The 20,796-nt window shown below is 36.4% G+C and overlaps 1 protein-coding gene across 4 annotated transcripts in view; it reads right to left on the bottom strand.

Moving 5' to 3' along the window:
• DOCK4 (dedicator of cytokinesis 4) overlaps window positions 1-20,796 on the bottom strand; it is a 460,132-nt gene that overhangs the window by 213,240 nt on the left and 226,096 nt on the right. For all 4 annotated transcript variants that reach the window (XM_037836357.1, XM_037836356.1, XM_037836355.1 and 1 more), the window contains exons 9-11: window positions 6,784-6,865; window positions 6,166-6,226; window positions 1,504-1,636 (exon numbers count right to left, since the gene is read on the bottom strand). In XM_037836357.1, the coding sequence (XP_037692285.1) occupies window positions 1,504-1,636; window positions 6,166-6,226; window positions 6,784-6,865 (276 nt within the window). The remainder of the gene's footprint in view (window positions 1-1,503; window positions 1,637-6,165; window positions 6,227-6,783; window positions 6,866-20,796) is intronic.

The raw sequence follows: 20,796 nt of genomic DNA, 5'->3' as shown, positions 1-20,796 counted from the left end.
AAGATAAACACAGCACTTGCCACCCACATCCAGAGAGAATACTTTAAGAAATTATGAGATTGCGTTTGTGAAAAAGTTTAGCTTTCTTTAAAAGCAATGCCACACAACAGCATTTTTACTGTGTCACTAGACAGTGGGACGAGGTAATGCCCTGAAACATACACCTTGGTAACAACATCAGAGCTCAGGTTCTTCAGTTGCACTATCTTGACTTCAGATCTGGCTCCCTTTCTTGTGAGCTGTGTGGCTTTGGGCAAGTTATTCAATGTGTAACTTCCCCATGTGCTTATATGTAGAACTAAGATAATAGTATCTACTTCATGGGTTTGTTGGGATGATAAAGCAACATGACATATGCAAAGTGCCTCTCATGGTTACTACACACAAGAAGTGGCAGCTATCATTATCAGTATTATTTAAAATAAATGATGTTTTATGACTACTAGTGGAGTTTGGAAAGATTATCATGGATTTAAGCCCAACCACGGAAACTGAAGGGTGCCACATGACAAAAACAGTATCAAATTTTACTATCCACTGGTTTCATCAAAGTTTTTAAGTTTCAAATCAAGGCCACAAGTTTTATCCCTCTTAAAAGGGATAAAGAGATTTTCTACTCCTAAACCATAGGCTATAGACAAACCTTTGCCAACTAATTAGCAAGTGTGTGTCATAGGTCCCAGGGAGATGGTAGGTGGGAATAGGATAAATCCATAAAACTCTGCAGCAGTGGTGAAAAAGGAACTTGAGGGAGGTCAGTTGTGTTACATCCACATATGACATAAGTTGGATATAGCAACACAACCACCAGAATAGAAATTAAAGCAAGCTCACTCATGGAGGTTGACCAGGAATGTAGAAATCCCAGTGGGTCTACTCTGAGGATTTCACTTTAGATCAGTTCTCCATTACCAAACTAGTGGGGAGAAGCTTAGGGCGGGGTGATTTAAAACCATTTGTATTTTTAAAAACATTTAGCATGATGTGAAATACATTAGGACTTTGTGGAGTGAGGGAAATCACCTAAGCTTCCCTTTCCTAATTCTAATTAATTCTGATTAATTTACATTAAAAACTATTTCATTAATAATAGGGTGGTATATGAGAATCTTGTATTTTACGTATGATTGTTCTGTAAACTCCTAACTTCTCTAATAAAAAAAAATTTTTTTTTAAACCAACTATTTCCCTTTTCCAAGAATAAATGAACTGGCTGGGACTAAAAACACGTTTAGCTTGAAACTCACAGAAGGTACTCTATGCTGTGGAGAGTACACATAATTGATAAACTGTATTCATCACTATTCAGGATTTCATAATTCCTCTGACTGGCAAATAGTGATTTATGGGCTCATATACAGCAAGACCACAGGTTTTTGAGTCATGGCTCACAAACCCAACCCATCCCTTGCTCTTCCATCATGCACATAAAGTAGACTTCACCCCAATAAAATGCACATGTGCCTCTGTGCCCACCCAGTCCCTACCATGCACATTTCTTACATGTACACTTTCAGGATGAGGTCATCCTTTGTCTCTCCCGACAGCAGATCAGCAATGCTAAGAACAGCACAGCCAAAGGGTCTCCGGTACTGGACACTGCAGGCATTCTTTTTCTCTCCTGCCCCCATTCGACCTGTCCAGTTAAAGAGCACACATGACTCATGGGCCACTTGATCAGATTCATCTTAATGAGTGACATATGACTACAAGACAGAGCATATGCATGTCAGTGGACGATGGAAAGAACACTGATTTGGGGCAACAGAAGATGATTGAGTCTGGACTCTCCCCCAACCACCAACTGGGAGGACATCAGGCAAGCAGCTTAAGCTCTACATATCAGTTTCCATTTGCAAAACATAAGGATAGGAGCTGATCCCATGTTTGGGAACCCTGGGGAATTGTGAAGGCATCTTAAGAGATTCATGCCATTAAGGTCAGTAACAGGGCCTATTTCATTTTTTACTTTTAAAAAAGTCCACATTTTAAAAAACCATTAAAAATTTTTTGCCTTTGAAATGAAGCAGTTTGAGATTCTCTGAAGTAAAGCAAGTGAGCACAGGTGGTGGTTAGTGGCAATCAAAAGAGCATGCTCCTAATTCAGTTAATCACTGAAATCCCCCCTGATGATTTTGACTTTTAGACAATTTCAGCCTGTTTAAATTACATATTTTAAATATGTTGTTTTAATTTATTAATGGTATTTAACTATGAATGGATGATTCTGAAGAAAGAAAGCAGAAAGTACAATGATGCTGAAATATAACAAGTTAATGCAGGGAAAAATAATGGAAAAATATCTGCACATCTGTCTCCAGATGCCTGGCAACAGATTTATAAGCTGTTTCCATGTGAGTAAAATACTTAGACAGCACATGAAGATATCTCTAGAACTTCCAAAAAGCATTGTAAAATAGAAAAAAAGAGAGAGCAATACTCAATTTAGCTTTCATTTATTAGTAATAGAAGTAAATTACTTCTACAATATGTTACTTTCAGGGAAATGCTTAAAATGAGAGGTTTTCAGACTGCTATTTGTATTAGTTAGAATCAAAACTAAAAAACGTTCAAAATAAGGCAGTTGGCTTTTAGACATGCAAAATGTAAGAACTTCAAATATCAGGTATTGATGACCTGATGCTCTAATGTGTAAATTTCAATTGATATCTTAATATATATTTTGCCTGCAAAGCAAACCCTAATAATGCCATGTTTGAATTTAAATATCACCCAGTCATACTTTTACATACAGAATTGATTTAACAAAATTTTGGTTCCTGGTTGAAAGGGAAACAGTCTTAAACTACCTCTATTTTGAATATTATTACAGATTGTATTAGGATGAAATACATACTCCAATCTTTATTGATATCATGACCTAAAGTACAATTTTGAACATAATCATTTCTGTGTAAAAGCAAGATGATAAAGTGATTAGGTTTCTGAGTAGAGTTTTTGAAAATGAAAAAACTAACATGAAAGAAGTTCTTAGTCAAACAGCAACTTGGAAAACTGAACAAGATTATTCCTAAGAGCTTTTGTAGTTCTGAATTCCTACAAGGGCACTGCATCCTTGTCAGTCCTTTTTTTTTTTTTTTTTTTTTTTTTTTTACCCCACCTCCTTGGGCTAGAATGGCACAAAAGAAAAGTGAAGGTGTTGGGGAGGGGATTGCCCCCACAAGGGAGGGGGCTAAGTGTTACTCTCAGGACAACTGAGAAGACTCTGGAATGAGGTTTCTGTCACTCTCTGAGCCTGGGAAGCATTTCTCCCACACCCCCACACCACTCATGTTCTCAAAAATCTCAATTTTAAGTTTTCTTTCCTGCCTATGTGGACACCACAACTTTGGATCCCCAATGTTTGGTCCATTACTGTACAGAAAAGATCATTAATGCCAGCCCTGGTGTTCCCAATTCTATGACTCATCAGAATTTACAACTCTGGTCTCATTTCTAGGAATGAAAGTAGGAGGCATGCAGGAAGGTAAAGATATTTAGCAACATGCCAAAAGCCAAAAGGGGAGGCGTAAAGTTTGAAAGAATAACTGCGATGAGCAGGAGGATATACAACTATTAATTTCTTTTTCCTTGTCCTTCTTCCTAAACCAAAGATCCAGGCTTAAATTCCCAAGAGCAAGATGCTATTGTTCTTGCTGTCAGTAGTCAGTGAAAGTGATCAAGCCCACAGAAGCGGGTACAAAGGACAGTCTATAAAAAGTAAAAAGTGTCTGTTCCTGATAGATAACAATTCCTCCACTCCTCCCTTTCACTGCATTGAAGGAGCTGGCAGGCTGAGCCCTAACCTTTCTTAGTGTCTTGCCTGAATCTTACTTCTCTAAATGTCAGCCCAGTAAGCACGATCTTGTTAAGCAGGGTTTTGCAATAATCCCTGAGAAGTACTGGTTTGACAAAAGCTGGGGATGGGTAAGTAAAATCTCTGATTTAATATTCATTCAAATGAATTAATGACCGCAAAAAATCCTAGCAAAAAAATAATCCCTAGTAAAATGCTGTGCATTTGAAAGGCTGCCCTGTGATGGGTAAAACTACTGTACGGACATGGTTTTCTTTGCAACAACCATGTAAGTGAGGGGCAGAGATGGCCAGGCCATGGTCAAGCAGGCCATGAACTTACTCTGCCACATGTTTTTCTAACACAAAAAGCCTGTAGATACCTTTTTAAAAGTTTTTAAAAGCAGTTTATTTTTTCTTTCAATGCTATAGAGAGTGATATTCAAATTTAACTGTGCTTACATGAAGATATCCAAAACTGTATTTTATATTAACGAAATTCGTATAACAAACCTGAATTTAATCTCTGTCTCTCTCTCACACATATACACACACACATATACACACACACAGAATTACATAGTAAACTGTGCCCTGCCATTTTGCAAGAAAACAGAAGCTTTTTCTTACGAATACACAGTAACATACATTTCGACTCTTCTAATGTTTTAAAGGATTCTTTTCAAAAATTTTCCCACATACTTATTTAAAAAGAAAAAAATAAAACCAGAAACAGTTTACTTTTAAAATTTCTACCATCCCTCAAACATAAAAATAGCATAAAATGAAAAAGGGGTTTCAGAACAGATTATTCTGAGAAAAAAAATATGTTGAAAATCTATATTGAAATGACATGTAATACAGTCTCTCTCAATGCACAATGCAGCGGGCATGTGCATAAAATAAAAGACTATAAAAATAGAGAGCAATATATAAGATTGCATGGTGAGATATTACTGTCCTGCAGAAGTATTCCCACACATGTATACAGTTATGTAATGCAGCACAATTAGTGAAGAAGTGGGATCCAGTGCCCAATATCAGCTGGTTAGCTTTCAAAGCAAAACTCGGTAGGCTACACCATTCTACACTGTAGCCAGTTCTTCTAACATAAAATCCCTGATTTTGTGTATAAATGAGGGAACACATTCTGGCTCTGTTTGTTGTACAAATTCATCATAGAGTAGTATTTCCCAAATGTGTTCTCAAGATCTTAATAAATGTTACATGAAAGGATTCCACGGCTAAATCAAACTTGGGGAAAACAAGAGTCAACAGAGAGAGATGCATACTTATTTTTCCTGACAGGGCTTTTTAGACCCTTTAATAAGCTGACATCAATAAGTAAGTCAAAGAAAAAAATATAGTTTTCAGTATTTTCATAAACTTTTTATTTTTCCTAAAATTTTTATTTTGATTATGTGTGTGTGTGTATATATATATAAAAAACACAAAATTTCCTATTTTAACCATGTTAGATGTACAACTCAGTGGCACGAATTACATTTACAGTGTTGTGCAAATATCACACCATCCATTACCCAAACTTTTTCATCACCCCAAACAGAAACTCTATGCCCATTAAGCAATAATTCTCCACCCCTGGTAACCACTAATCTACTTACTGACTCTATAAATTTGCTTATTCTAGACATTTCATATAAGTGGAATCATACAAGATTTGTCCTTTTGTGTCTGTCTGATTTTACTCAATGTAATGACTTTTGGTTCATCCATGTTGTAGTATATTTCTGTACTTCATTCCTTTCTACAGCTAAATGATATTCCATTGTATTCATCCATTCATCTACTGATGGGTACGTGGGTTGTTTGCACCTTTTGGCTACTGCGAATCATGCTGCCATGACACTGGTGTACAAATATCTGTTTGAATCCCTGTTTCCCATTCTTTGGGGTATAAACCTAGAAATGGAATTACTGCAAATTCTTTCCCTGTAGCACCTTCTGGAAAAGTGCTGTGTAACATCCTGCACTTTGGAAAATGCCAATTGGTACAAAGCTTTCATAAACTTGTAGAAAATCCAGCTTATTGTATGCTGTTAACAAAAATTATAATTTAGAAAGACAAATACAAAAATTTTGAATCAAATATTTTTAGGAGGATCAATAAAACAAACTATCCAATGACTTATATAAAGAGACCAAAATCCACTTATGGTGGTTGAGGCAGTTGACTGTGAGCTTGGGCCAGCCAGGCAACAGTTTCCAAATTCAGTGATTCTCGGAATCAAAACTAGCTTTCCCTTTTTCTTGATCCAGATAACAAACACATTACAATCACATAAAATCCTTTCAGCATTTCTTCTCCCTTTTACTTACATCTACCACACTGACAACTGCTGTACCTACCAATTCGGATAATGTGCACGGTGATATAGATGTCCTTTCTTAGCTCACTGCTACCCAAATCCTACCAAAAAACAAAGTCTGGTCATTTTACAACCCATAACTTATACAGTAGCATTTAAAGGGCACAGCACAATACTTTTGCAAATAATAGAAGAAAGACAAGAGGAACACAGACATTCTAAATGGAATTTGTAAAGCAGCAGGATATGGTTCAAAATCCTTTTACAAAAATATCACTACAATCAACTTTACTTTAGGTCCACTGATGGCAAATAATACTTAGAAGGAAAGCCCATTCTTCATTTACTCACTCATTCTTTAAACATTTATTAACCCTGTACTAGACACCAGATGCTGTGCTGAGTCCCATCACCTCTAATGTATTTAGAACCTGTTATACCATTTACAGAACCTGTGACTAACAGGCTCTAAATGCATTAAAGAAACAAAGTTATGACTGTGAAGAGTGGTTCTCAGAATTCTGGACACTAATGTAATTTGTGTATTTACAAAGCTTAAGCAAATTCATTTTGTTCTCTCACAATAAATTATTTCTGCTAAATAATATGAAGCACAATTGGAAGAATTCACCTTGTGAATGAAATGAGGTCCACTTACCACAAAGAGAGAGCAGTGTCGCTCCGGCTTGTCTGGGGCTTTGGGGAGCCCGTTTCTATTCAGCCTCAAGAAAAATCTCTCACTACAAGAGAAGACAAGTTTAACATTTGGAAAATTATTTAACATTTAAGGATTCATTCCTTTCCTAGTTTGTCTTCATCCTAACAGTTACGCTCAACCTTCATTAGGTCATCCATTTAACAACTAAACTGCTTATATAAATTAGGAGAGCACCCAAGACAATAAACATTTACTTCTCTTCTGATAACAACTGCAAAGTAGCAACTGCAAAGGCAGAAAATATAAATATATACGTGCAGAGAAATATTAATTTTTAAAAGAAAAGGTTTCCATGTCAGTGATATTACTAGCCCCCAGAAAAAAAAACAGAAATAAGTGCACAAAAAAGAAAATATGACCCAAAGTGTTTCGTTAGTTTGTACCTAAGAAGATATTTTTTTCATAGTTTTGTATCATATGATTTCATTAACATTGAGGGACTCATTCTGAGTGCTAACCATCAGTTGGAAGGCTAACTGGCTTATGCTCTTATAAGTCTATACTCCAAAACACAAAAAGACAGCTAAAGAAATGAAACGTGAATATATTAATTCTTTGGTCCACAAAAGAACAGAGGATCTCAAATCCTCCACTGACTTGTATTTGAAAATACAGCACCACATAGATTTAATACAAACACAAATAATGCTGTGGATCAACCCTAATCCAAGCCAACATATACTTGCAGACACCATTCAGATCTATGGTGATATGTTACACACTGTATGACTGTATGGGATACAAAACTGAGATGAAGTCCTTGCTAGTAAGAAGCTTCAAATCTGTGTAGGGAATACGATGACTTTTAAAAAATACCCTAAGGACAACAAGAATCTAATGAGTGGCATAAAACACAAAGAACTAAAAGGACTAAAGAGGATGACTGTTGGAGGAGAAGAAATCAGGAAAAATCTACTTTAGTATTGAGGTGTTATTTGACAAGTTTTGAAGAAAACTTTGGGAATTATTTCAGTAAGTGAAGACCCTTCTAGGGAAATGAGATAGTGTGAACAAAGGTGTTGAGGTAGCAACATGTGTAATATTTTCTAAGAGACTACAACAGTCTAAGGGCAATGGGAAATAAGACTGAAGCAATAGATAATACTGTGGATAATACTGTGGAAGGTCTTGACCAAGGGAAAAAAATCAGATATAAATTAATTTATGTCTGGAACTGAAATACAGTGATACTAAAACATATTATAAGCCTTATAAATATATGAATTTTTAGAAACTTCCACCAGAGATCACCAAGATCATATTTTAAGAACCACTGCACACTACCTACTTCAAGATGCTATTTCAAGAGTGATTTCCAGTCTCCATCTGTTATTTATTAATGATAATCACAATCAACATAATTGAAATGCTGTTGCAAAAAGCAAAAATATAAAGCTTACAGTCTTTGTTTTCAAAGATGTTGGCAAAATGTATATTCCAAGTTTATCAATAATAATTGTTATTTACATAATGAAGGAAGGGGCTTAAGAATCTCATAATCTTCTGAGAACTAAAGTAAAATCAACAAGCAATGGAAAATCTGCCATCTCCAGAAGGAACCCACAGTCAAATAAAGACTAGGGTGTGATCACTCCACTCAACACAGGAATTACCCAGGCTGGAAGCTGGCTGGACTCCCACTGTGGCATCTTGGTCTTATCTCTAATTTCAAGAACTTTTACAAATGAAAATAATAGTACCAAGCGGTAACGAGCTAATGGTACAACAAAGATCAGTAATCACTTTAGGAGTTCAGAAAAAAAGTAAACCTTGGGAGAGTTGGAAGAGGTCTCACAGAAGAAGCAGTTCTCAGTAGGCCCCGAAGAAAAGGAAAAGAAACAGAAAGATGTTTTTACAGGGAGAATGGCATGAACAAAGATGGAAAGTTTATTTTTGTTGAAAGATCCACACATAAGATGGTTTGGTGAATTAAGAGTTTGCTAAGGAAGATGCAGTAGATAAGACTGGAGATGACAGTCAGAGTCATATCACAGGAACAATGAACTAGAAGTTAGGGAATTAAGACTTTATTCTATGAGCAAAGGGGAACCACTGATAGCTGGTGAATGAAGGCACAGTGATGCTTTAAGAAGATGCAGCAGCTGGGCCTGAGATGAATTGTATGGTTCTTACTCTGAAATTATCTTTACATTCTTGTTTTAGAAATAATCAAGCTCAGAATTATCATGCATTTTTCTTTTAATATTACTTAATGTTTAACATTACCAACATAAAAGACTGTTTTCAAAGCAGCAGCAACATAGTTTAAAGAAAAATTTGGTTTTTTAAAAGCAATTTTTTTCTCCCAATACATTTTTTAACGTATGCTCAAAAAATTAATTAATATCAACCCAATAAAAATCAATATGCTAGCTACCATGAGCTTCAAATCCCAACTGAATTTCAATATACTGGTGCCTAAGATAGAAAGAATCAAATCACTGTCTGGCTGCCTTCAAGAAAAGAACAAACAGCCAATATCCACAGAACATGAAATTATCACATGGGATGGTCTCCGCTAGTGCAGCTTCAGTTTAGGGATCAAGTAGGGAAAAAAAGTTTAGGACATCAGCAAAGAGCTAAGAATCTACCAAGTCTCTAGGCTAGTTCACCACTAGATATTTGCCTTAAATAAATTTGCCCAAAATCTCTCTTCTCCCATGCAAGGGGGAGAAATAAAAAGCATTAACAGATCTCTAAGGAAGCATATGGATTTGAATTTATGGCTTCTTTCGAACATTTTGTGATCTTTTTTGTGACCTAAATCTAGAGAGATATATTTAATAGTTTCAACTTTATGGCTTACCTCATCTTTTCCTTATATGATGCCTACTCCTGACCTTTAGTATGACAAAGAGCAACCAATACACATTTCTGTGGGGTCATTTCCACACCTATTTTGTTTCTTTCCACAGAGGAGGTGGCTGATGAGGCATGAATGAAGAGAATACAAATGGTTACTATAATCTTCAACTGAAGCTAAAGTTCCTATTCTATATTATTCAGAAATGGAGGCTGAGAATGATAGATACAACTGAGGATACAGAGCTAAATTAATATTATTTAACTGTCATTTACTGAAATTCAAGGAAAAGGACAACAAGGTCTATTCGCAGTAGAAGAAAGTTCACACTTATTTCAAATGTAAGATATGATATAAGGAAATGTATAAAAATTCATCTTGGGTAAAGGAACTGCATTTTAAATAATGATATTAGGAAATACTGGTTTTGAGACTCCATCATTTGATGGCACTCCGATATGGACTTTACTGGACTAACTGATTTCATCCTCATATGCCCTTAGGAAGCAAATACTATACTATGCCCATTTTATAGTCAAGAAAAACAGGAATAATAAATAGTTTTGCCCAAGGTCACAGAGCTGGCGAGCAGCTAAGCAGGAACTCTAGCACTTGCACTTCATTTGAATGCTACAAGGTAAATGCTGTCTCTGCTCTACAGAAGTATTGAGCAAATATTTCCAGAATATTGAGATAAAGCAGTGGGAAGTCATTCATCCGTAGTCAACCTGTTGCTAAGAGTGCAAGATAACACCCTCCATGCCCTTTCTGGGCTAATGGGAATCAAAGAAGTGGGAATCTGGATTTCACAGGTTTCCAAGTGATACCCACATTGAAATTGTTTTTTAGGTAGTTTTTCAAAGAAACATACTAGAAAAAAATGACTGGGGAAATAAATTGTTTTACTAAACAAACGCAAAACTCGAAAAAGTTTTAAGAACTTCGTTTTAATTAGTCAAAACTCCTAAAGCTTAAAACTGGTATTTGGTTTAGCTTCTTAGTCATTGGTCACCTATTAATGTATAATGTTTATTGATATTTAACAACACAAAACACAAGCAATGTGACAGTTTCCCCCTTTCCTGTTTCATGAACAGTGTGCCCTAATTTATATTTCTTGAGATGCACTTACGTTTGAGGCCCCTCTCGATTCCCAACATTTGAGACAAATTTCACATTAGCTTATGACAGGTCTGTCTAAAATGATGAATACCAATAAGATTATTAATATGCAAAAGTCAACATGGCATTCTAGATGTTAAAACTTTAATACTGATACAGCATACTACTCCACATCTGTGGGATGTGTCAATGTTCTGGTGAAACAATGTATCCTAAAGTATTCTATTTCAGAAAGAGATCCCTTCAGCTCTGTCACTACTTTAATTTCCCTAGTCTAGATGGAATCCTAATTATGCAAGTATTATACTATATCATACCATGTTTCAAAAAGAACATCAATACGTACTAAGTCAATGACATATCCCTTAGCTTAAGCACGACTTAAGGGGGAGGTAAAAATAGACTGAAGATGGGTAATAGAGAAATAAATCATCTGGTATTTTTTTAAAAAATCAGACTTCTTTTAAAAAGAAAAAAAAGAAAACTATTGTGGCCAATTAAAAAAAAAATCCTTTTTGTTCATTTGGTACCATGCTTTGTTATACAAAACTCAAGTAATTTCACTTCAGCTTTGGTTTTACAGCAACTATTTAATCAGCAAATGGTTTTAGAGAAAAGAGACCTATAGTCAAGTATTTCAGAATTATTTGAATTACAATTATCTACCCACACTCTCACACACGTTTGGAGAATTATTGAAAAACTGAACAAGTCAGTGATATTTCACTCTGGAACATCTAAAATCCTCTGAATTTTCAACCTAAAACTTCTGTGGTCACATACAAAAGTATTTTTGACTATCTATTGTAAGCCAGAGGCTAGCATCTCTCTTATCAGAAAACAAAACTAGTTTGCATGAACTTAAAAAGTATGCTATTACAAGAGATACATTCTTCCATTGCATCACTTTTCATTTTTTGCTCCTAATCATAAGAGGTGTGTGTGTTTCTTTCCTATTATTCTGTGAGCAATAGATAGACAATAGGCCATGACTGTTAACCTTTGCAACCCCAGCTGCTTAGCCAATGATTTGGGAAGTCCTTGGTGTCTAGTACATTTACTCTGACTAGAACAAAGATAATCTTTTTAGGACAAAATACAACAGAATCAAAATAACTGGGATGCTTCAACTCCCTCCCAACTTTCTCTCCCTTTCTCATAATGCCCTTCATTTTATGGTGGAGAAATGTATGAAATTCTCCTAAGAGCCATTTCAATCAATGGTGTCTCACCACCAGACGTGAGATTCATCTAATTAGCCTCCTGGCATCTTAAGAGCCCAGATTATGCCATTTAACCCTGCCCTCCATGTACATTTTATATGCATGTTATGTTAAAAACATAGGAATGGAAATAACCACAGTGACAAAATATGTTTTCAAGTGAAAATAATGTCTCCCACTTAAAGAATGAGGAAATGAATATAACACTTCTAGAAATGAGAATTCATATTATTATCAACAAAGAAAATCATCATTTGACTTCCTCATTTACAGCCATGTTCCGCCAGAGGAAATTTCACTGAAGGAGAAATTCAGTGTCCACCTGAATCCCGTGGGTGCACCATTATAAATCATTATATTATAAATCAACAATGATTAATTCGTTCTTTGGAAACAAAGAATAAAAAACCACAATTATTTATTATTTATAACCTGCCTTCTAAAAAAAGGATTTGAGGAAACCAAGATAATGAAAGAAGAAAATAAATAAGCCTCCTTAGCCTGGCTCCTGGAGAAAAATAATAAAAGCAAATATGTACCCCATACCAGGCACTGTGACTTATGCTTTACAGAGATTTTCTCATTTAATTCTCACAACTACCCTACGAGGTAGGAACCAACATAATCTCCAGTTTATACCTGAGATAGTTGAGGCTCAGAGATATTACATAAGTTGCTCAAAGTTGTATGGCCTGGTCAAGGATGGAGCCAGAATATTAATTTTCAGAGTCTGACCCCATAGTCTTGGCTCTAAACCACAATGCCATGTCGACTTTGAAAGAAGAGACGATGTCAGAAATTGATAAAGAAGGGCAAGACTAAGTATAACATCTGAACCAACAATTCCTAAACTGGATATTTTCAATAAAATAAAGAAAATAATAAAAAAAAATCAAATGAAGACAAAGAAAAAAATTAAACACAAACATATCCGTGTTTAAGGAGTTCATGCCTGTGATCAGCTGCTCAGCCAAACTTCTAACATTCTTACATGCTGGGAAAGATCTCTAAGAATGAAGGATTCTGACAGCACAGTTTGGTAGAAATTCCCAGAGAAGGAAATAATGTGGGAGGCAAGTAGGAATGGAAGACCCTCCTGCTTCTCTTCCATCCTCTGCTGATGCTCCTGCCCTACCATCCTCTGGTTATAACCACTCTGGAGCAGTCACCCTCCTCTTGCCCTTCTCTCTTGGAAGGCCCTACCTAGGGGTCTTGGAGGCCCCCAGGCCGGATTTGGAGGGTCCTCTCAGCCCTCTGAGTGATCACATCATGACACTCTCCCGGTCAGGGTGTTCCTAGTACAATCTGTTGCCTTCACAGAAAAATGCACTTAAAAGACATGAGTGGCCAGATGCCAAAGGGATTTTTATATTTCTCTACATGGATTCACGTTTATCATACTGCAGCTCACCTCACATGAGAAACAAAACTGTCTAGTGGTTTAATGCATGTGAAAGTTACAGAACACATACTTTGATCCAAAAATATATTACTGGGTAATATTACCTTGAGTTGAAAAGCGTGGTATGAAAGATAAGGAGGATGATCAATCTAGACATAATTACCAAGAAGATTTGTAAAACCATTTTGAATAGTTATACCATTGAAATAAATTTACGGTCTCTTAGAAACAAAGACAGAAAACATATAGCTGGTCATGCTGTTGTGCAGAAATTGAAAACAAAACACAACACCAAACTGACCTGTTGCTTTATATATTTTATAAATCAATTTAACTAAAGACACTTCACATAGGGTCTTTGAAAAAGCGCAGTCAATTGTCTTAAATTCTGTTGTCTGGGAGGATACTGACACCTCTTCTCTACTGAGAGGGTGCGAAGGGAGAGGGACCAGGGGCCAAGGCGAAGAGGCTTGAGAGCACTGGGGGACACAGGAATAAGTGAGAAGAGGCAAGAGGGTGGGTCAACAGTGCTGACCCTAGAGCCTCTATAAAAGAGCAATACAAATATACAGCGATCTGAACTGCTTCTATTTCACTACTTCAGTATTTCCTTAAATGCTTTCTGATTGAAATTGCAAGGTATTTTCAACAACATGTGAAGGATCTATTACTGTGCTTGTTCCTATAATGAGTAGCGAAGGACAACTCAAAATGAGACAGTTCAAGCAGCATTCTAGACTGCGGTAGCAGGGCCCCAGAGGCTGGGCTACTGGTGAGACCCTTAGGGGAAGCGGATGGAAAGTACGCTGGCAGCCCTGCAGTGACTGCCAAACCCAGGGCTTTGATGATCACAGAGGCAAAGAAAATGGAATGCTCAGGTAGCAAACAACAGACCTACAGACTTCTCATGTAGGAGGCTCCTAACCTGGTTATGCACAACATTATTCTGAGGAGATTTACAGAGCTGAGGCCCTTCTGTGGAGATTCTGATTTATTAGATCAGGACCAGCCTTAAAACTCCCTGCATAAAAGCCCAGTTATGCTTAAGAACCAGTTTTGATCTAAATGTCTAGGTCCAAAGACTGCCCTTTATGACACTCACATGCAACACATATGCCAGTCATATATATCAGAAAACAGCCATCAAAAGGCTGGTATCTTTGAGTCAAAGGCTTTCCTCCTGTCTTCTCCCAACCACATGACTGGTACAAATGGCAGAATTTTCCTCTGGCAATAAATGAAAGCAACTCCTTAAGCAAGTCATCCTAGATAAGGCCATTATTGTGGTTTCTAATTTTAAAACTAAAAGCAACATTAGAGTCATGAGCTCCTCTGATTAAAGGGAAATGGAAAGAGGAAGATCCTTGAAACCCATGTTTCCATAACAGTTTACCCAAAAAAGAAATAAATTCTGGGTCTTTTTTGGTTTGTTTTTTGTTGCCATTGTTGTTAATTTTTGAAAATATTAATGTCCTAGCCCAGATTCACTTTTCAAATATTTGAGTGCTGAAGGACTAAGCAACCAACTAACGTGATGGCTTCTTTAGCAGAGTGGATTTGGCTTTTGTTGAATGATATGGGGCGGGGGCGGGGGGGATCCTTTTTTAAAGAATAGTTAACTCTACCGCCAATTTTCAATATCAAGCCAATTCTTTCTTTCTACTTAGGATGATTTCAAACTACTTCCTGCTATTTTCATGGAATAAAGATATCTAAACCAAAATTCTTTTTAGGAAGGTAAACTCAGTGAAAAACAGGAATGCGATGCTCTTTCGAGTTATAAATAAACAAGGTTCAGATTACCTGCTGTTTCACATTACCAGACCAAATAACTGACCGCTGAATTAAAGAAATAATTTGGATTGATTGCTGATTTGAGAAAGACAATAATGACTGCATGTTCAGAAGACTTGAGACCATGGAAATCCCAAACCTGGCTTCAAATAAAATTACTGGAAACGGCTATACTGTTTAAATGAACAGTATGTAACAACTCAGGAAAATACTTGCTTGAAATCCATCATTCAGAGAATGTGTTAAGAATTTTGCTAGAAAACAAGCTTCTCAGAGAAGTAACAAAAACTATGTGTTGTGGTTTGGAACTGCATATACCCCAGAAAATGTTCTTAAATCCATTTGTGTGGGTGTAAACCTATTGTAGATAGGATTTTTAAAAGGTTACTTCAGTTATGGCGTGGTCTTAATCCTCTTTCTGGAGTCCTGTATAAGAGAATGTAATACAAAGAGAAAGAGAAAGACACAGAAGCCAGAAGCTGAAACCAGGGAAACCCAGGAAAGAAGGGAAAGACCAGCAGACGCCGCTATGTGCCTTGCCGTGTGGCAAAGGCATCCACATCGCCAGCGACAGGTCTTCAGGAACAAAGCATCTCCTGATGATACTTTGATTTGACCATTTTTCTCAGCCTCAAAATTGTAAGCTTGTAAGCCCATAAATTCCCATGGTTAAAGCCATTGCATGTCATCGTACCTGCTTTCAGCAGCCTAGGAAACTAGGGGATGATGGGATCCGGTCAAGAGAAACAGGGGCTTAGAAATAAGAAGGCCTATATGCAGCTAGAATGGCTTGTGCTTAAGCTCCTGGGAATTTACATAATTTGATCATTGTAAACATTGAATCCTTGACATTTCGTGAGGTAAGAACCATTCTGATCTATATACAGTAATTACTCTGACCTTTCTAACAATGCCTTTTTGCTAAGGAAAGCATCTGTAATAAGGAATCTTGAAGGTAAAGCAAACATGAACTCTTTACAAGTATTTTGGGTTGAAGCACGCCATTTCTCAAAAATTCAAAAGCCTTAAAAAAATCCAAGAAATTCAGTAAATATAAGAAATCTTCCATGCATTTATTGTAAAAGGATGCTCTATTTTTTAAAAGAAAATAAGCCAAAATCACATTTCCCTTTCAACAGTTTACTGATAGACACACCAGCTTATGGATAGACTCTTTATATCTATTACAACTTTAAAAAATGAAACCTGTCTAAATCATCATTAAATATGATTAATTAGATGACACATCCAATTGTACTTTTTTAAGGTCAGAAGCTTTTCTAATCAGGGTGCTAGAAAGCCTCTGGGGTGGAACACAAAATTTTATGTGTATGAGAACAGGTACATTATTTTCTGAAGCGGTCTACAGTCTTTATAATTTAAAATGGAACCTTAATTACTAAAAAGTTTAGGAGTCATTGCTTTAAACACCACAAATATTTTTGTGAAATGAAAATTGCATACTGGGTATCATACACAGGGATGATATAGAAACTCTGGTCTTTAAAGATATTTCTTGACTCAAAGCTTGCTAGCAATTTGAACATTTATAGAATGTAAACTTCATGAGAGCGGGATTTTTTTTTTTCCTGTTTTATTAATTGATGTGGCCCCAATGGCCACATCAGTGCCTGGACCTGAGGAAGTGAACAATGATTTTGCTGAATGAATGAACATCAGCAACTAAACAGGAATAGTAGGAAATCTATGATGCGCAACTGAAATGAGATGATGAAGTCTCCGTCTTACTTGTCAAAAACCTCTAACTGGAAATACTTCAGGTGAGAGTCTGTATGTTTATCTGACCATTTTTCTTTACTTTTTAGCATGACAGTTTTTGCAAATTATGTTCCCCTAGAGACAGGTCTGAGAATGTAGTTCTAATTAACATAGTGTAACCTGAAACAACTCCATAAACATTTCTGGCACATTAACCACCTTGAGTTCCTTCTCTTATTAATAAGCACACCCCATTAGTGTTAGAAGGAAGATAGCAAAAATTAAGACAAAAATGGCATGATCTTTTAATGCTTTGCCTCAATAACAATGAAAGATTTGTAACCTTTCTTTAAATGCCTCAATTCCCACCAAAGATCTTATGCTGTGTCAAGCACTCTGCAAGGTGCTGGAGACATAAAGATGACTGAGAATGGGTGGCTGCCCTTTTGACAGGGTAAAGCTTCATCTCCAGAAAAGGAGCCAACAAAGGCTGCATCATTAACAATTCCTTTGTCAGTGTTGAATCATCTTACAACATAAACGGAATCGAATACCAAAGAAGTCCTTGTGAAGTGTGGCATGACAGGTGACTGCAGCTTATCCTGCAGGGAACTTAGGAAAACTAATCTGTATTTCCAGTAGAGCGCTAGCACAGGGCAGAGGAAAACAGACAGTGACAAGCAGAATCCTGGTGTAAAGAACACCAATTTGGTCATCTTTTAAAGAACTTCTGGCTACATTCTAAAATACTGCACTATTTCAGCAAGAAGAGACAAGTAGTCTGAAATAAGCTCTTGGAGCTAAAAGGAAAGAGAAAGCCCAGTTCTCTGAATCCCTTTACTCTGTGAGTTTTCAGATTACTTCAATCTTGAATTTCTAGCTACTTATTATTATAATAAGGCAGTAATTAACAATTTCAAAAAATTGTATGGAATTGTATGGCTCTTAAAATGGTGCAGAGAAAAAGCATGGATTGATTCTACCCTGGGTGATCTCTGAATGAAGAACATATTTCTTGGTTCATTTTGTTTTAATTTAGATCATCCTCCTGGTCCATCTCTTATTTAAAATGCCTCCCATTGAGGACATCACCACATGCCTAAAGCAATTATTTTTTAAGTGACTCACTCAGAAGTGTGACCAAGGGGGAGTAAACCACAAAATCTGATCAACGCCCAAGTAACAACAGTCCCAATTTTCATGTACCTGCTGGAACAATCAAATGATAGAGGAAGAGGGGAGAGTGGAGAGCAATAGTGTCTTTAAACAGGAGGCCCGAGGGAAGGTCACTGTGGGTCATTGTTGTACAGACACCCACAGTGAGATCTGTGCCAGCATGTCTAGACACAGCAGGAAGTGCTCTGGGCTGTATGGAATAGTTGATATTGACACAATCCAAGGAGGATCTCTGAACGTTAGCCTTCTGCATCTATTTTTGTTCTCAAACGGAGTTTGTATTCCCTGTACATCTGTCCAGTTAGATTTTTTCCCCATATTGTTGCTCTGCATTGGAGAGGTTAGAATTTAAAATTAGTTTTTCAACACGAAAGTATAAAGCGAGATCAATGTCAACTATCTTTAAATGTTCAAAACAATTAAATGTCCCTAATTTATGTAAAAGTATAGATGCCAAACTTGTGTGATTGCACTGTAACTTGTAAATGATGTACGAAATGAGAAATTCTAGCATAGCGCACGGAGAATTACAAAACCACATCTATTCTCTTAATCGTGTTGGACTACAATGAATACACGAAAATAGTAGTGTTTTTCCTTGTCTGGGCTGAATAATTATTCTCCCAGTCCACTCCCTCCTGGAAGCTCTTTAAAAAATTTTTTGGAGTAACTGAGTTTTTCAAAAGAAGCACAAATTCTTTTAAAATCTTTAATTTGCTCTAAAATAATGAAAAGGCTATTAGATCATGCCAGTCTCTGAAGAAATCTACTGGAAGCTGTGATTATAATTTCTTTGATTATCCTTATCTTTACACCATATTCCCAATCTTCTATACCAGAAGTTTCCAAGCCCACCACTTGCCTCTGATCCCTGTTGCCTCAGCACTCCTGGCAAAAGCTGTCTAACTTGGAAGTCTGGATTCAATCCTGGCGGGGCTCCACCACATTCAGCCATTCTATCATTTGTTACTAACTCACCTCCTATCATACCCCCACTCAAAGTTTACTTATGCTCCTGTGACTCAGTTTCAGCCCTAAACTCCCTTCTGCTCTCTTGTTCTCCAGTGGCAGCTGATCGTGTTTTCTAGTTGACTTTAAAAAGATCAAGCCCACACACCCTAAGTCTCTCTTGTCTACCTCAACATTTTATGACCATTTCACCAATCTCTCCTTCCTTCCTTCCATGTTAATGGAAGAAGGGTCCTTGCTCTTTTTCAAAGAAGATTCTTTTACCTGCATCCCTTCTGCCATTTGCTCCTGGATTGGCTTTGGATCTCCAGTAGGACTGTAAACTGCTCACACAAAGCAGTTACCCACTCCTATGCATTGCTGTGATGAGTGAATGAATGAACAAGTAGATGGTTAGAAGTAATGTGCCATTCACAGAATAGGGAGAATTCACACCTGTGATAAGACCAGCCTCTATTCATTCAGAGTTTCTAAGAAGACAGTCCTTACATATACACAGGATTATGTGAAAACATATAAAGTATTTTCTTTCACAGAATCTTCACTAATTTTCTAAAAGTTGCCTCTTTTGCTTTATATGTGAGTCAAAGCTTATACTTTAAAAGAAATATTATTATAATGTTATATAATACTCAACGTCCTAAACCATGAGGAAAATATTCCTCCTACGTTTGGTGAAATACATTATCAAAAATATAATTACCATTTCATATGAACCCAGGAATATTGTTCTATATGGGATGAAATCCAGACCCTCTTTGGGGCAAGTGACTAGACCAGCCTAACATATCGGTCTCCTTTAAACAAAAATACCTGCACTCATCGCTTTATTGTCCACATGCAGGAAACATTAATAAATCCTAAGGAGTAATTCATTAATCATACATTCTATATGCAAAAGATTAAGCCAAGAATCCATGTATCTGTCACACCCTTTTCCCAATGGGATTCACATTCTGTCATATTTGCTTCTATATTCTATATTCTGCCATACTTGCTTATCCCTTCGTTCTTTTGTTCTTTTCTTTTACTGTTGCTGAAGTATTCAAAAGTAAATTACATCCCTGATGTCATTTCACTTGTTTACTTAGTAGGTCTGTCTAAATATTACATAACTTAATGCCATATACCTAAAAAAAAATAACAATAATTCCTTGGAATACACTATTTCTTTAAGAATTCAAGACCATTACCCCACATAATTTCTGATTATATTAAAACATATTCCCTGTCTTGTTTTTTTAATTATCATTATCATATTGTCAATATCATTGCTAAGATTTGTTGGCCAATTACCAGGTGCCAAGCATTACACTAAGAGGTAGATGTATTACCTCATTTAGTTTCAAATAATCTTCATTTAACAGATGAGAAAACAGGCATAGACACATGAACTAACTTGACCAAGCAGATGCTGCTACTAAATGGCAAATTCAGGATTTGAACCCAGGCCATCTGACTCCAGTGGCCTCTTAATCACCATGTTATGGTGCCTGCACAAGATACAGGGAGATATGTGTCTTGAGGATGGATAGAAATTAAGATATATTTCATAGCTCAGTATGATTCATGTAAAAAAAAAGTGTGCCTCATTAATAGTACTCACAATTTATCTTTTTCTTAATAGACATGGAATAGCATACTGAAGAGAAGTAAATGGTAAGCAATATGAAAGTCATATGGAAATGAACATTTCAAAGCAAATGGAGAGTTTAACTATATGGTGGCAGGAAGAAAAAGTAACT

Source organism: Choloepus didactylus, chromosome 5 (assembly GCF_015220235.1).
Source record: "Choloepus didactylus isolate mChoDid1 chromosome 5, mChoDid1.pri, whole genome shotgun sequence".
Taxonomy (NCBI): domain Eukaryota; kingdom Metazoa; phylum Chordata; class Mammalia; order Pilosa; family Megalonychidae; genus Choloepus; species Choloepus didactylus.
The sequence above is the reverse complement of the archived record's forward strand: the minus strand, read 5'-3'. Positions and strand labels throughout refer to the sequence as shown.